This window comes from Podarcis erhardii (genome assembly GCF_964252035.2).
Source record: "Podarcis erhardii genome assembly, chromosome: 11".
Lineage (NCBI taxonomy): Eukaryota > Metazoa > Chordata > Lepidosauria > Squamata > Lacertidae > Podarcis > Podarcis erhardii.
In genome coordinates, this window is record NC_138501.1 from 47670696 (window position 1) to 47689242 (window position 18547).

General features: G+C 41.8%; 1 protein-coding gene across 3 annotated transcripts in view; it reads left to right on the top strand.

Moving 5' to 3' along the window:
* The window catches only part of DYM (dymeclin), a 166811-nt gene that overhangs the window by 41363 nt on the left and 106901 nt on the right, over nt 1-18547 (top strand). For all 3 annotated transcript variants that reach the window (XM_081881455.1, XM_081881457.1, XM_081881456.1), the window contains exons 8-9: nt 5545-5670; nt 7796-7938. In XM_081881455.1, the coding sequence (XP_081737581.1) occupies nt 5545-5670; nt 7796-7938 (269 nt within the window). The remainder of the gene's footprint in view (nt 1-5544; nt 5671-7795; nt 7939-18547) is intronic.

Below are 18547 nucleotides of genomic sequence, written 5' to 3' on the forward strand. Positions count from 1 at the left end.
AAAAATAGTTGCCTTAGCATTGCATTTCTAAAAAGGTCTAGCAAATAATAATGGAAGCTCAGAGATCTCCCCTGTTGCCACATCATTCTGTAGCTCTCACCACCCACTCTGCCACAATCCTAGAATCCTAGAATCCTAGAATCATCCTCTTTGCTTCCAGCTCTGTATCCACTTACTGCCTCAGTTGTACACATTGTTGGTACCTCAGCACACTGTGTTTGTTTCTGCTTGCCGTGGGTGGAGGGGGGTGTTAAAAATATTTCAAAGTTGTATTGTTGCATTGCTTTCAAAGTTGCATATTTCTTTGCTTTCCTTTTGTACGTTCTTTATTCCAAATCTTTTGGTTTAAATTGGTGTTTTTTTCTTCCTCTAAAGGTGGATTTGTTATGAGGCTATCTTAATTGGCCTTCCATTTAGCTACCTCCTTATTTTTATGTATTTGTACTGTCCAGCCCTGAAAAATGTCAGCAGAACTTGTTTTCTGTCTCTTTTAGATTAGCCGTTGAAGTTCATGTTTCTCTGTTGGAGCCTTTTCATTTTTCACATTGCTGATTTCTTTTTCACTTGGAATGAGGCTAGCCATTTAGTATCCCGATAAAGGCACAGCTGTTTTCTTTGGAAACCTCACTGTCATGAAACATGGTCCTGCCGTCATTATATTAATTCTTGGGCAGTTGCTGTCTAATGAATTTGTGGCCTGATTTAGAGAAGTGATTCTGATGATGCAAAGAGGTATTGTTGGTACTTCCTGGAACACTGATACTTCTGTCTGGGGCAGATTAGAGGAAATGCTGAGAGGTGAAAGGACAGAGTAATAGATAGATACACATTCATAAATCATTCTCTTTGTTGGAAGCCAGCGTGCGGCCGTATGGAGACGAGTGATAGCCGGTCACTCCATTTGAAAACAGTCTGAAACCACAGTCAAGCCCTATAAAAATCAATCACCAGGATGCAGAGTTGCATGCATCTAGTTCCAGGAGCCCAAAGGGCAGAAGATACGCATTTCTTGAACAGCAGCAACCTCATCCCCTAAAAAATGTGGCATGGTAGTAAAAGACCTTTGAAATAAGTGTCCAAAGTAGTCTGTGATATGGAATGGAAGAAACAGCATCTTCTGTTAAGATACCTCCCTGATGATTGAAGTGAGAATGACTTCTGCACACGTCAGAGACCATTGAAGCTTTTATTTGTTTTATTTATTATCTGTCCCTGCTATCTGGGTGTAGGTAATATTTAAAATGCCAGCCAGTCAAAATTATGAATGATTTTTATTTTATTTTTAAAAGAAAAGGTTGCTCAACACTTTAAAGACCCTTAAGGATGATGGGGAGTGGAAATGTTTAGAAAAAGTTTTGACCTTTTCAAATCTCACAGCTGCTCTGCCTGCTCGGGTGAATGGGCATTAGTGGACCCCCTGCCAAATTATATATATTTTAAAGGGCATGTGTCAAAACCTTGAACAGATGAAATTAAGCCTACAACTGCAAAAGCTGCTTTGGTATGTTAAATGATAGTGGAGCGCGATGTGAATGAAATGCAACAAACCTTAGGCCTGAATTCATCCCATGTTGCTGAAGGGAGGCACTCGGAAGCTTTCATTTCCACTTCCGAGTGACAAAATGTGGCTAACGTTAACTGTGATTTGTTTGAAAAAGCCAGCTTGAAATCACTGAGTCTTATTTATTTCATAAAATTTATACACCGCTTGGTTGTATAAACAAAAACCTCAAAGCTGTTTACAAAAAGATAAAACAAGAAAATCAAGACAAATTTACAATACTTTAAAAGCAGAAGTGAAAGCTTCTGAACGCCACCCAGCTATGCAGAAGGAAGAGGAGCATGCAAGCCTGGGGCGTGCTACGTCTCATTTCAGCTCATTTATGTTGAAGGCATCTAAATTATGGTTTAGCATAATGTTTGGGCATCTAAATTATGGTTTAGCATAATGTTTGAATGTGACCTGTGCTTGATTCAGATGTAATGACAATTCAGCTTTTGCTGCTATAAGTATGAACAACCTTGATCTTAATGCACAACCTTGATCTTAATCCACTTCCCTCTATATGTAAAGGGAGGAGATTAGAAATTTCCTATCTTGGTGAATGTCGAACTATTGTTTGCTGTTGCTTCCAAATGCAACAGAATATGGTTGCTGTGTTTGGATGCAAAAGCAAAGCATCATTCACTGGTTTGCTATTATGTCTGACTTCAGCAATAAGAGTAAATCAAGTCCAGAAAAATCATGAAGGTTGTTTGAGGGTTTTTTGGTTGGTGGTTATGCAGTGACTGGTGCAAGGATGCAAATATCCTTCATTTAGAATAATTCAATGAATGTTTCATGATAATTTTTACTTTTACGGTTGAATTGTAGAGCTATAGTCATGTTAAGGGTGAGTTGATTGATTTGCGTTCCACTAGTATGAGAAACACCAATATGAGAAACACGACTGGACCCTAACGGTCAGGGGTCCCTTTACCTTTACCTTTAGTATGAGAAATGGTGGTAGTGGGGTTAGTTCTGTGGCTGCTTGTTAGAAAACAGAAAACCCTTAACACACAACATATTAAACTGAAATGTTTTTTGTTATTTGAATATAATGGTAAGTAGGGACTAGAAATCAAAATACTGACCATCTGAAGCTTACCCAGAGGCATGAAATGACTCGTAAACAAGGCATCTTAATTCCCTGTTGTAGCTTCTGAATGCACTCCCTTCCGTTCTGTGGAGGTGGGAGAATTAACTGGAAATATTTCCTGTTCTTTCCATGGAGAAGAGGGTGGCAGAAGAGGTCACGGTTGCTTTCAATTATTTTTTTTTTAAAGTACATTGAGAAGCTTCCCAAACATTTATGGATGGCTGTAACTAGTATATTCTTTGCATGCATGTTTGCCATTAGTGGGCGTTAATTTTGGGAGCTATGCCAAGAGGAAAGATCAGGTTCACATTAAGTTCTTGTATTCGTACCCTGAAAAGGATAATTGGATACTCAGCTTGCTTTGCAGTGTTCTAAACTGACCTATACTCTTTGGCAACTCCTCTTTCACCTTTTCTGATAGACCCTCAGGAAGTATGGCAATCAAACCCTGTTCCTGTATTATTTGAAACTTGCAGTGTGGAACAACCAATTCTGACAATCATAATTAGTGATTTCTTTTATAAAAAAACTCTTAATGCTTCCAGTGAAATAAGTTAACTGAGTTAAAGTTGAGGTGCAAGAAATTAGAATGGCTTAAAGACGTAAGGCTGGCCAGTGTATGGGCAGCAAGCAACTAAGAGTAGATCCACTGAAATTAATGAAAATGACTGAGGTTCATGAAGTTCAGTAGGTCTACTCTGAGTAAAACTTAGTTGAATACCACCCTAAAGGCGTACTTTCCTGAACACCTTGGCCATCCTGGCAACATATATCAGCAAAGCAGAAAATACAGGCTAAAGTGAAAATTATTAACCATACATGTATCCCTTCTGTATCCTGTATTCTATATGCTGAATGTAAGAATCAAGTACAGTGCTACCTTGGGTCACGTAACTTTCGGGTTGCACACGGATCCCCGGAACGAATTAAGTTCATATCTGGAGGGTCCACTGTAGACTTGTTTATTAAAAAGTGTGTAATACAAGGTGACACTTTATGATGTTGCATGTAATATTTTTATACTCTCAGGTGTTCATGAAAACACTTTAGTAGAAAGCAATTTATACATCTTAGGGGCTCTTTTGTTACACCTGTCATGTATGTGGTACTTTTTCTCGAGCAACTCCTGCTTAGCTGAGATAACATTCAAATAATTCTTTTTAAATGGGAGTTGGCTGAGTGAGTCTTTCCCAATGACCAGCACCCAACTGGTGATGCTGATTTCATTGGTGGGAGCCCCTGGCTACAAGAACTGGTCATTCAAACATCCTAGCCATACGGTATAGGAGCTGGGGTTTTTTGCACATCTCCTGTCTGCCTGGGATAACTTTTAAAGACCAAAGCACAAGGATGCAGATTTCAAAAGAGAGACTAGAAAACTGCGTAAGGATGGTACACAGATTTGTGATGCATTTCTTTTAAAGGAGATACTAGAGAACATCTATTTAATAGTAGAAACATGCCAATTTCTTGTTATATCTAACATGTTTCAAGTACAACATCAGAGGCAATTCCTTTGTCTTTAAAAACTTGCTCGTAACACATCTCTTGAATAATAACAAGTTTATTTTTCTCTTAAGAGAACACTTATATGGTACATCACTTAAATATTTTTTAATGTTGAGCTGTTTAGAGCTGTTTAGAAATGTTCTAAATAGTATACTTAGTGTTCCTTGTCTTTTGCTAAGGTATTCCTTATCTTTTGTTTGGAGCTAAGCATGATGCACATGTACACATTATACTGCGTGTAGGATCACTTTCCCCTTGCTGTAAGTCATGGAAATGTTGTGTCTCCACATCTGCCACTGCCAGATAATGATGTTTGGTGGAGAAGCACATGAAATAATGGCACAGGGCAGGGCAAATGCTCCTATATGTTACATGGAGGTAATGTGACACAGGGACATAATTTTTGGTGGTGGCAGCTGGTCTCACATACTGTATAGCTCAGGGGTAGCTAATGTGGTACCCTCTTGATGTTGATGGACAGCAACTCCCGTCATCCATAGCTAGCATGGCCTATGATTGGGGTTGATGAGAGTTGTTGTCTGACAGCATCTGGAGGGCACTACGTTGCTTACTGCTGGTCTAGCTAAAGGTGGGTGTTTTATAAGTAGTAGCAATGAAGCCTCATATGTCAGACAAAGCAAAGCAAATACATTAGAGACAGTGTTGAGTAGTGGTTAGAATGTTGGTTGGATTGGGGTCCGGGAGATCTCTGCAGGAGTTCAGATATCCACTTGGCCATGAAGGTCTCTTGGTGAAATCTACCTTGTAGGACAGTTGTGATGATAAAATGAGGTGAGGGGAGAACAATGTATGATACGTTGTACTTCTTGGAGGAAAGGCGGATTGTCAATGTAATAAATAAAAACAAATGATAAATGGAGTTCCATTTGATTTGTTAAGACAAAAGATGGGTGTTGGAAGCAATGAGGGAGCTAGAAATAGGACAGTATTTAATACAGTGGTACCTCGGGTTAAGTACTTAATTCATTCCGGAGGTCCGTTTTTAACCTGAAACTGTTTTTAACCGGAGGTACCACTTTAGCTAATGGGGCCTCCCACTGCTGCCACACCGCCACCGCCGCACAATTTCTGTTCTCATCCTGAAGCAAAGTTCCTAACCCAAGGTACTATTTCTGGGTTAGCGGAGTCTGTAACCTGAAGCGTCTGTAACCCGAGGTACCACAGTAGTGTATTCTTGATTCATTTCATACATCTGGAAGAGCTTCTGTGACATTGTTGACAGGAGCTGGGGCCCTTTCCTTATTCTCAAGAGCTTCCTTGCTCTAGGCTTGTTGCAAACACATTAATTTCAAGTATTTGCTCATAATCGAAAAATTCAGCTGTCAAATATATATTTATTGGTTTTCATTAATCCTCTTACTATTTTTCTTTGCAGAGACATAACATACAGCATTTCTCTAGAAGCTGTGACGACTTTTGTTGTTTTCCTCTCCTGCCAACTGTTCCACAAGGAAATTCTGCGGGAAAGCATCATTCATAAATACCTCATGCATGGTCGATGGTATGTTCAAACCACAATGCTGCTTTCTATATAGATTGTTTTCATTATTGGAGTTCACTGAGTTCTTGTATCTGCCGCTTCAATATTATAAATGCTTTCATTTAGTTGGGATGCCAGAGTATCTCTCAAACTCCTAGTGAACTGAATCTTAACAGCTCAGAGAGATGAGAAAATATTCAGCTCATCTAAATAGAAGTGTGTCAAGGCAGAAAAAATAGAATGCTGACTCTAAATGTGAAATAGTTTGCATGTGGGTGTGTCTACATACAATCCCACTTTATAATACATATGCAGAATCCTGTTGAATATAGAAAGTTCAGCCATTCTATATATTTTTTTTTTTAAATACAGAACTTTTTTCAGAGTACAAAGTGCTTCACAATTCTTACTGCATCTCTTTGCATCTGACGCACCATTTCTCAAACTGTGTGACAGACCTCCTGTGGGTGGGGTAGGGTGGTGGGCAGTTAGCTGAGAAATCCTTCAGCGGTTAGGGGCTTAGGCATTGAGGATTATCAGAGGCAAGTACAGAACCCATTGATCCTGTCCCTGCTTCACTGAAAAACTAATCTCACCACACCCTGGGATACATAACATCTTTTCCAAATAAATAAATAGACCAGCCTCTATTTTTTTAGTAGGATTTTGATTAACTGTGCACAGAATGCAAGGTCGTGACTCCCTTTCTGAATTTTATTTTAAAACTGATGTTTTTTAAAAAATAAATGTAAAGCCTTGGGGTCATAGTCAAGGAGACCTGTACGCTCACCCAAATTATCTAGGATTTTTTCAGATTTTCTTTACAGCTATAACTTATTTATTCATATTTCTGGATCCCACTGTAGATTGGGGTTCTGCAGGGGTGGAGTGTGATTAGAAGGTAGGGTCGAAGTCAAAAAGAGTTTGAGAAACTCCTTGCAGGAAAGTTGGGTTGTGAGACAGTGAGCTTTATGGATAAGTGAGGATTTGAATCTAGACATAGATAATCTCTCATGTGCATGTGCAACCATGTGTCTCTTGCACAATATTCACAGCAATGCTTTTCCAAAGATATTTAGTGGCTTGCCTTCATTTATGTTGAACATGCCTTTTTTTGCCACTAAAACACAGAGAAGAGAGTAATATATAGTCTCTCATAGTCACAACACCATATGCCAGAAAAATATTCTTGTGTGGTCAGTATGTCAAGGAAGCATATAATCTGATGGTTATTTCCTTTCTGTGAATAAATACATCCTGCATAAGTCAGGGGATGGGGAGTTGGAAGTTTGATGCTTAAATCAAGATGATGATAATGTCAAATGTAAACCATACTTAACTAATCTGTTGTCTGAGACTGCATTGACCTAAAGGACTTTACAGAATCCTAGCAGACAGTATCTCCTTTCCATTTCTGAATGAAGTTATCTCTGCTATTTCCCTCCAATTTAAACAGTTGAGACATGTGCAAGTTCAGCTGATTATTGATATTATTGACCAACATGTGCAGTGGAGGGGAAGGCAACTGCAAGGTTTTCACTTCCTTTATGGAGTGGTGATAAATCCAGTTAGAATAATCTTTAAATGGGCCTGGACAACCTGAACTACTACATATTTTGCAAAAAGTAAATGTAAGCACTCTTGCCAGGATTAAGAAAGCAACTTCAGGCAAGCAGATCCAGAGAATTGTGCACACCTTTTGAAATTTTCGGCATTTTTCTGTTGTTCAGCAAATCCCTCCCCCATCGTACCACACCATAAATTGTTTCAAAAACAGTCTGCCATGTGGCATGGAAGACTGCTGTTTGAAAAGAGGAAGCCTTAACCTGCTTTTGGTTACTTGTGTTGCACTCTAGGTTCGTATTTTCACATCTTTGAAAGCATTGTGGGGTTAAGTGTCCTTCAAAATAGAGGCTTTAAAAATGTCTAGTTATATGGTTATTTAGATTGCAATGTTCTCACATGTATCTCCTGCTGACCCACTGCCAGTTAAGGGGGAAAATCTGTTTTAAACCTGGCATTTCATGTAATTGCATAGTACTGCCATCCATCCCAGTGAGAAGGATGGTGAGAGAATGAAATCTGAATTTTATTCTAGTGCCATCCCAAATCATTCTAGATTTCTGGCTCTGTTTTGCATTTTCAGTCTCCCGTATACCAGCAGACTTGTGAAAACATTGCTATATAACTTCATCAGACAAGAGAGAAGTCCTCCCCCGGGGACACACGTCTTTCAGCCAGAGTCAGACGGAGGAGGACTGCTTTATGGAATTGCATCAGGAGTAGCAAGTGAGTCTTTATGTACTGGTGCGACCTATGTATTTGTCCATTTCTCGTTTGAGGGTTTGATTCTACAGTATCTGTGGTTTGCTTGCTTTTCTGCAGGAATGTTGTTTTTATGGGGGTAGTAGGAAAAACGGAAGTGGACCAGGACTTAAGCTGTGCAGAGTGCAAGGGATTGTGCTGTAGGTTTTACTAAGACTGGGGGGAAAGCCTTGCAGTAATTAGATGGCATGGAAATCTGGAGACTCTGTGTGTTGTTGCCTTCAGTGCTTCCACTTCAGTTTACATACAGATTCTTCTAAAATATGCTCTTTTGAGACTGGTATGACCTTTATAAGAACTGGACGGTAAAGGTAGTAGCTTTCATTACTATCTGTTTCCACAGACTATGTTACCTAAGTAATTTCTACTCGATCTGTCTCTAGGCCATTGAACTTAAGCCTCACGGGCATAGTTACAAGTGTGTCTGATTATATGTCCAACTAACACTCTAAGCCTCTTGGGCTTGCCGATCAGAAGGTCAGTGGTTTGAACCCCCGTGACGGGGTGAGCTCCCGTTTCTCAGTCCCAGCTCCTGCCAACCTAGCAGTTCGAAAGCATGTCAAAGTGCAAGTAGATACATAGGTACTGCTCCGGCGGGAAGGTAAACGGCGTTTCCGTGCGCTGCTCCAGAAGCTGCTTAGTCATGCTGGCCACATGACCTGGAAGCTGTACGCTGGCTCCCATGGCCAGTAAAGCGAGATGAGCACTGCAACCCCAGAGTCGGCCACGACTGGACCAAATGGTCAGGGGTCCCTTTACCTTTAACACTCTGATTGTTCCATCCCGCTGGATCATGGACCCATACCTGGAGATGCAAAGTGAGACTAAAACCCTCAATTTTGGTTATGTGAAGTGTCCTAACTACTTTTGTACCACATCTCTGTACTAAGATTTTTTCCAAATCATTCTGAAGACATTAAAAGCAAACAGTTGTGAGCACAGGCAGTTATTTTCATTGCCATGGCAGTTACATGTCTCAGTACTGAGTACCGGCTTAGTTTCTTTGCCATATAATTGCACACTACCCAGCCTTCTTTTTTCCTCAGTTTTGAAGTGAATAGATTTGCCTTCTCTTCTCTTCTGATAGGAATCACTTTTTGGTACACCCTGCCTCTTTGGGTATCTGTTTTCAGCATGAATCAATTCTGTGTCTGTAAGGAATGCTGACAAGTTCTAACCACAGTACTGTGTGTGGTAGGAAGGCTTTCATGTGCATTTTATTTCCTCTCCCCCCACTCCCCTGTCTGTAACTCTTCTGCAACAAAAACAATTAAAGCAGATTGTCTGCACTTCCTCCCTGCTAAAGACCCCACGGTGAGCAAAATGTTAATCTTAAACATACTAGCAGTTTTCATTATTGTCTCAAGCCAGTAGAGAACAACAAAGAGTTGGTGAAGTGTCTTGGATGTACTGTGATGCAAACATGATACTTCTGCATGAACTAGAATTAAGCTATTATTGCGTATAAGGCAGTTAATGGAAACCCTGTAGCTTTGGCAGCAGAAGTTTTGTTGAAGAGGGCTGTGGCTTATGGTTGGGTGCTTAGAGCATATAGATTTTTTTCTTTTGTTTTCACCTGCTTGCTAGAACCAGAATTAAGGCTTTCACCTGTTGGCTCAAATCTCACAAATCTGATTGGAAGCTAAGACTGTTGCCTTAACAGATGTGCCCCTTGATCAGCAATGATGTAGAGTGTTACAAACTGTGTGTGCTTTCATCTTACCCCCATGCACCCATACCTTGCCTTTCTTTCTGGCCCAAATCCAGATGGGGAGACAGGGTGCCTTGGGCCAGCCAATATGTCCCACTCTAAAAGATGCATTTTTATCAGCTATAGAATTTGGGGACTTATAATGCCAGGACCTCCCCCCCCCCCCCCGTTCTGCTTAACTAGGCATAAGCAAACTCGGCCTTCCAGATGTTTTGGGACTTCAACTCCCATCATCCCTAGCTAACAGGACCAGTGGTCAGGGATGATGGGAATCCGAGTTTGCCTATGCCTGCACTTAACTAAGCCCCTTAAAATAATGTTTGCTTTGCTTATATTTCAGCTTTCCTCTAAGGATCTCAAGTTGCTTTATGTGGTTATTTCTCACTCTGTTATCCCCACAGCAACCCTTGAGGCAGGTTAGAATTGAGTATGTGTGACCGGCACAAGGTTACCCACTCATTCATTGTCAAATACTCTGGCAACTACACCACACTGACTCTCACTGTCCTGATCTGTTCATTCACAACTGGCCCTCTTTCTCACCAAGCTGGTTCTTACACATTTCCAGTGATATTTGGAGTGACCATTGCCTACAGGCTCTCAATCTATAGGGGCGAGTGCCCCTGGGGTTTGGATTCCAATACAGTGGTACCTCGCAAGACGAAATTAATTCCTTCTGCGAGTTTTTTCGTCTTGCGAATTTTTCGTCTTGCAAAGCACGGATTTTGGAAAAGCTTCAAAAATCACCAAAGTCTTCAAAAACCTCAAAAAAGGCTACCACACCACGTGCTATGAGTTGCTCCTCGAAGTCAAGTCGCAACTGCACCCCCTGAATGCACCCTGGGTATTAACGGTTTTAAGAAAAAGGAAACAAATTTGCAAGACGTTTTCGTCTTGCGAAGCAACTCAAAAAACGAAAAACTCTTTCGTCTTGCGAGTTTTTTGTCTTACGAGGCATTTGTCTTGCGAGGTACCACTGTATGGCTATCATCTCTACAAAGATCACCATGTGCTAATATGTGGAAAAGACACTTTGTGCTGGGTTGGGGAGGGCAGAAGGTACAATCAGTTTCAGAACCTTGGGAAATGCTGTGACATTAACTATATATGCATGTTATTCCTCTCCCCATACCCATTCCCTCCTAATGATGAGGGCTGTCAGCCTTTGCAAAGAAGTGGGTAATCTCGTAATGCGGAGTCTTCTATTTTTACATGTAAAATCTGTGCTGGAGCTCCCTTGCCAAGCACATTAAAAGTAGGCTAATTTTTACTTGCTCGGAAAGTTTTCAGTCAAGCCCATGACAGTGCAGCTGATTCTCCTCTTGGAGGCAGTAAAAGAGCATTTCTTTGTTGTTTGGAATAAGTGTACAGTACACAGCTGATAGGAAAGAGCCAGCCTCCCACAACCCCTCTGGGCTCTGTTGAATTTACAAACATGTATCGACTTGCCATGCTAATGCTGTTCTTTCAGACATTGAATAGTAGTTGTTTTCTCTCAAATCACTGATAAATTGCTTAAATTGTTCCAGACGGGCTTTTTAGAGATTCCTGACAATGCAGGAATTTCTTCCCTCCTACTTTAGATAGTGGATTATTTCTCTGGCAAGTGTATCAAAGTGTTTAAGGCATTTCTGCCACATAAAGAAAGGTGAGATTTGGTGTATAGGTAGTCAAGTGCAGCTTGATTCTTGGGAAAACAGAAAGACGATGCACTTTTTGCTTATACTGCTCAAAATTCGCAACGTTAACTCCAGCTAGTGCTGTAGCATAGAACAATCCAACGCATGTATGAGATTGAGAATGTGGATTTGCTTCGTCAGCCTGGAATGTAACTTTGAAAATAGAACAAGCCACACTAAAGGGATTCCCCCTTCACACATCTGAACCATGGTTTATTTTTTACATTTATTATTCCCCGGAACGCTCAGAGAAGCTTATGTTGGGTTCCCAGTGGTACCTCTTCCAGGCACCAGTCAGAGCCACACACACTCAGCTTCAGTGATGCTACAGCATTGGGCACTCCCAGATCATTCACTATGTGAGTCCTTGCGTTTATTCTCCCAGTCAAGAACATATCTGAGTCTGCTAAACTGCAAACTCTGTTTGCTAGTAAAGGGTAAAGGGAAAGGGACCCCTGACCATTAGGTCCAGTCATGACCGACTCTAGGGTTGCGGCGCTCATCTCGCTTTATTGGCCGAGGGAGCCGGCGTACAGCTTCCGGGTCATGTGGCCAGCATGACTAAGCCGTTTCTGGCGAACCAGAGCAGCGCACAGAAACTCCATTTACCTTCCCGCCGGAGCGGTACCTATTTATCTACTTGCACTGTTGTGCTTTCGAACTGCTAGGTTGGCAGGAGCAGGGACCGAGCAACAGGAGCTCACCCCGTTGTGGGGATTCGAACTGCCGACCTTCTGATCAGCAAGTCCTAGGCTCTGTGGTTTAACCCACAGCGCCACCCACGTCCCGTATTTGCTATTTGATAGTATCTCTATTTAAAAATCCCTGAGCAGGTAGGTTCCTACATGACAGGGTTGAGGAACCTCCTGCAAGCAAGCATTATTAGGCCTGGCATGGGTCCCAGTTTGCTCTGCAAAGGTGTCTTCCTCAAGCCATGTCCACCTGCTCAATGCCTGACATCGAATGTCATAGGAGGTGTGGAGCAAGTTAGAGGTATAGCTTCCAGTGAACAATTGGGAACCTTAACGTTTGCCCCTAGTTATTCCTTGGCAAGCAAGACTTGCTGTCAGTGCTGATCAGTGACGGAATGCCCGCTGGGCATAACTGTGCCATAGAGTTCTGAGTGGGGAACTCATAGCGCAGCTGACCCCTTTCCCCAAGCAGGGCTTGCTGTAAGCACAAATATTATTTTACATCACTGGCTTGGTGATGGAAAGGATCTTCCTCTGGTGGTGCAGCTTGAGCTGAGCCCACAAAGAAAAAATATTGCTTTGCGTCATCTGATGTCATTGTGATGCCAGGTAGTTGACTGACAGGTACGGGTGGTCCTGTTACAGTGCCATTAAATCATTGCAGCCATCGGGAGGGAGCATGGGATATAATTTAATTCATTAAATAATAACCTATGGATCCTTGCCTTAATGGCATGCTCTCTGAAATGATAAGATAACAATTAGCACTGAGTCAAAGTGGAGGTTTTACATGGGGGAAAATCTTCCCCTATGAAGCGTGTTCCTCTCCTCATTACAGCGGTTATTAGGAGGTAAGCAAATTGGAACAGACATCTTCTGCTGTTTAGAGTGAAGAGGGGGTATTGTCCTCACTCTGATTTGGCTTGGAGATGTTTTCATTGTGCCAGAGTTCCTCTGCTATGGGGACTTTATAACTCTGGCAGTGTATGATATCTGATTGGATAATGTAGTCTGCAGGAAGTGCCATCATCATCAAAGCAGCATCTGAGAAGAGCGGTGAACAGAAGTGGGAAAAGCAAAATTTTAAAGATCTTCCGGGCATTCCAGGCCTTCCAAATTTTTTTAGCTGTAAAATATTTGCCCACAACTTTTGCTCTGCCCCAATGAAAACACTGTACGCTTGTGTTTCCCTTCTGAGAGAAATGGGCTTCTGATGTTGAGGTAGCAACCAAGCAACATGAGTAAGCTGCTTCCTTGTGGTCTCAAAGCTGACATACCACATGGAAGAATTTTGGAATTCTTAACCTCAGAATGCTTTGGGCAACTTTTTGTTGGAAGGCCAGCCAGTAAGTGCCACGAATAAATAAATGTTTACTTTCTGATAATTTAGAAATCATATGTTTAGGTATTGCATTCATATACAGTTTTTACTGTATCCTGCAGATCTAACTCCCAAATATTGCATCCTCTAGCTTAGAGTGTGGTGTAACACTCAAAAGCCTCTGATCCTGTGAATCTGCCCAAATATACGCAATGTCTCCATGCCAGCTTTGCACATCTCTGTAAGCCCCCACTATGGATATGCAGTTGGGCTGATTCAAGGATGCTTGGAAGCACTGTGCTTGCTGCATGGAGGGCTGTAGCAGAAAAGTGCTTTTCGGCAGCTTCCATGTGGGCATGTTAATTTTAATTGCCCCCCTCCCAATAGGACCAACATGGCAACAGATGTCAATATTAAGGAATCTGTTCTGACAGAAGTTGGGCAACAGCCATGGCAAGTAAGGATATTTGTCTTAATTTGCCTTTTTGGATCTGAAGGTTGAGAGAAGTTTTCTTTTACTTGTCCCATTTGTTTTTTTAGACATAAAGGCTGGGTTAAGGATGTAGGAAAGTTTCCGACTTTGACATTTATTTCTTTTAATTTAGGCCAAGCTGTTAACGGGATTATAACAAACAACATTATTTTTTCAGTGAACATTTTAAAAGAACCAAGTCTAATGAAATATGTTCTGCCAAGCTTGAGTTTCCAACACAAGTATGAGATTTTTTTTTTTTTTACATAACCTCTGATAAATGGCTGTTTTTCCTTTTGAACAAGCCATCAAAAACATTTTCCTTCTTTCTGTGAAAGTTTGCCCAGCCAAATTATAACAAGACTAAAATAGTGTTTCTGTGCTTAGCAAAATAACAGTGTGTGGATAAAACTAACTACTTAGCTGTCACGGATTAAATTTAATTGCCTCCTTCCAGTTGGGTGGTTATAGATGAGTTGATTTGGGGCTTTGTGCTGCTACATTTGGGCAAGAGTAGGGTGACTTGTGGCATATGAATCTATTGGCTTCTTGAGTGTCTTGTTCAGGGTGACTGATTTGGAGGAAGAGCAATGCCGTTATTGGGAAAAAGTGGGATTAAGGCGAAGAAGCACTGATTAATAATGGTTGTCACTGTTTTACATAAGGCCACTACTGGTCTAAACCCTTTTGCCAGTTTTGCAAGCCATATCCTCTTTCCCTTTTACGCAAGATATTGGGCAGAGCCGAAACAGAGCCGCCTCCTCTCAGGAACCCATAGCACTGTGAGAGAATGACTTCTCTTGTGGCTCATAGTTGGGACAGTCCTGCATATGTCATGCACCTGGTTTGTATTAAGAAGGACTAGTGATAGGAATTGTGTACTGCAGAGATGGAGAAGCCCATGCCCAGGGGCCAGGCCTCTCTGTTTGACCCTCTGAACTCTCACCAGACCACATCCTGCCCCCCACCCCTGACCATGGCCTCCTTGAGTGTTTTTACTTGGGTGGAATGTGTCCTTAGGCAGTATATGGTGTTTATTGGCCTAAGGTCTTTGACACTGTAAATCGTACTGTCCTGAAAATCAGCCGCCCAGATAAATTTGTGAACATCCTTCGGCTCCTCCATAATAATATGGCAGCAACAATCGCAGATAACAGTGGCTGTCAAAGTGAACCATTCTCAGCGGGATCAGGTATTAAACAGGGATGTGTTGTCGCCCCAACCCTATTTATTATTTTCATTGCCGTGATCCTACACACTGTCGAAGGGAAACTCCCCACCGGGGTAGAAATCATATTTTGAACAGATGGAAAGCTCTTTAACTTGAGTAGGCTGAAAGCAAAGAGTAAGGTTACCATAACAAAACAAATTCCTTCCAGTAGCACCTTAAAGACCAACTAAGTCAGTTCTTGGTATGAGCTTTCGTGTGCATGCACACTTCTTCAGATACACTGAAACAGAAGTTTCCAGACCCTTCTATATAGTGAGAAGGTGGGGAGGGGTATTACTTAAGGTTACCATAACTTCCATCACAGAGCTTCAGTATGCTGATGACAACATAGTGTGTGCCCTCTCAGAGGATGACCTTCAAACCATCCTAAATATCTTTGCAGAAGCTTACAAAAAGCTTGGCCTATCACTCAACATCCAAAAAACCAAAATGACCTTCAAACCATCCTAAATATCTTTGCAGAAGCTTACAAAAAGCTTGGCCTATCACTCAACATCCAAAAAACCAAAATGCTGCACCAACAAGCACAAAACAACCCCTTTGCAGTGCCACAAATCCAACTCAGTGGTGGAACATTGGAAAGTGTTGATCACGTCTCCTACCTGGGCAGTTATCTTTCCACAAGGGCCGACATTGATGCTGAAATCCAATATCACCTGAACTCTGCGAGTGCAGCTTCCTCCTGACTGAAGTGCAGTGTGTTTGAGGACCGGGACATTCACGGGGAAACCAAAATGCTTGTTTACAAAGCTATTGTACTACCAACTTTACTGTATGCTTGTGAAACATGGACCACTTATAAATGCCATCTCCACCTCCTCGAAAGATTCCATCAGCATTGTCTCCGAAAATTTTTGCACATCACTTGGAAAGACAGGCAAACTAATGCCAGTGTACTGGAAGATGCAAAGATCATGAGTGTCAAAGCAATGAGTCTTCAAGATCAACTTCATTGGACTGGTCATGTTGTGCGGATGCCTGATTATCATCTTCCAAAGCAGTTACAAACTTAAAAATGGAAAGTGTAATGCTGGTGGTCAACAAAAGAGGTTTAAAGACTCTCAAGGCATATCTAAAAAAAAATAGCATAAACACCGACAATTAGGAAACACTGGCCTCTGAGCACTCCAATTGGAGAACAGCCTTTTCCAAAGGTGTTGTGAACTTTGAAGACACTCAAACTCAGGACGAAAGGGAGAAACACACTAAGAGGAAGGCACGCTTGGCAAACCCTCACCATGAACAACTCCTGCCCAAAAACCTATATCCCCACTGTGGAAGGACTTGTGGATCCAGAATTGACCTACACAGTCATTTACGGACTCACTGTTAGGACCGTGTTCCTGGAAGACAATCTTACTTAGCTACAAGTGATTGCCAAAGAGAGAAGAAGGATCCTGGAAGGCCAGAGAGGAGTGTGTGTAAACCTCTGGCATTTGCCTGGCTAAAATGCTACCTATTGTACTAAGCTAAATTACATTCATTGGTCTGCACATTTTTGGATCAGGCCCCATTCACCACTGGTTTGTGCCAAGACCATCAGCAATTTTGAAGTGGTCCATTTGGGGGAAAGTATGGGAACTACAGTATTGGAGTTTTTTCCAAAAGAAGTGTAATATGACCTTTGACTCTTTTCCAGGTTTGAGGGGTTGCTCGACAATGTTCTCTCCAGTGGGCTTTATTTTCCATTGGTGGATCTGGTGGTTTTTTGTGGTGGTGGTCAAGCAAGTGTAGTCATCATTTCAGTTTCCTACAAAGCCCCTGGGGATAGTGTCACTCTGGGGCATTGTGGAAAATTTAAGTGGCAGCTAGATTAGCCACTTGGCACTTTTCAGCATACTGACTTGGATTTTGTTTTAGCAAAGCTGGGACATAGGCCTGAATGGTGGGCCATCCTAGGTGGTAGCCTTGGCAGCTGCCCAAGGTGCTGATATTGGCCTTGGCTGGGTGTTTTTCATGCAGAAAGGTAGGTAGGCATAGGAGTGTGTGTGCAAAAGAGAAGTGTGTTGCTTCAGAATATTGCTGCATCAGTGAAGATGGCACCATTGTTTAAAAAATGCCCTGTGCTATATTTTAGCTTTGGAGAAACTGCTGTCTTGAGGTTTTTCTCACCTAATTATTTTCAGTTATAAAAGAGAATTCTTTGTTTAAAATAGCCTTTTCTTTACTCTAACCCGTCCCCCCCTTACCGCTGTTGCATTGTGAAGTTCTTTTTGCAGTGATTTCAGTAAAGTACTGAGTATATTAAGCATTATTGAAAATCTCTTTGAAGGTTTGACTCTTGGTGTCTGCAGAGGGCTGCTGTTGCAATGGCATCCTGTGATGTTTTCAAGCTTCTGAGCTCTGATGCTTGGCACTGTTCTGTGGCTACATTTTTGCAATCGGGAGAGGGCAGCCTGGTCCTGCTTGTGTTGACTTTGGATCCACAGTTACTTAGCAAATTCCTCATCTGACTCATGAACAACTCTGTATAAGGCAGATGAACCAATGTAACATCTGGTGGGAATCGTTTCCCCAGTGCAGTGGCATAGCAAGGAACTTTGTACCTTTGCAGCCATGCTTTCTACTAAGATGTAATTAAACTTCTGAAATAATCTTTAAGCTCTGGCCTCCAGCTCATTTGGTCAGGAGCACAAAGATGTCTTTGGAAACTGCCTCTGAAGATGGTTCAGAAACATCATCTGGTGCAGAATTTGGAGCTAGGTTGCTCACTGGGGGAAGATGGTTTGAGCATAGTTTTGGCTTATAAAGCCGTAAACAGCCGAGGACTGCAATACTTCAAGGACTGCCTCTCCCCATATGAATCAACCCATACCATGCGATCATCATCATATGAAGTAACAGAGTTAGGGTAACAGAATAATCACTTAGCATTGCCTCTGTTAATATAGATAATCCATCTGGCTTGTGGGGGGTGGAGCTGACTCGGATGGTCCCTAGATGATCTTACCATTGCTATGGTTGTGTGCAACACTATTGGGTATTTATCGAGGAGAAAACTGATCACAGTTGGTGTGAGAGCATATGCTACTTCTAATGTTATTATTCTTATTTATTAAATTTATTAGCTGCCCTTCACTATCGAGTCTCACTGCAGCTTACAACAATTTAAGATTCGATATTAAACTGTTTCAAACAACTTAAAGGAATATGGTGGGTCCTGAAAACATATCTCTGTGGTTAAAGACCAGTATATAGTGGTGTATTTTTGGTGTGCAACAGAAACTATATTGAAGGTGCCAGATGCGCCTTTAAAGGGGGGCGGGTTGTACAACCTATCACCTGCCACAGAGAATGCCCTATCCCAGGCCATCACTGCACCCAACTACTGAGGGTGCTAGAGCTACCAAGAGGGGCCCCTCTGTTGATCTTAACACTCAAGAGCTTCTGTAGGGAAGAGGTGGTCTTTCAGATATTAGGGACCTACGTCATTAAGCTCTTTTATTTGAACCATCTAGTCAAGAAAG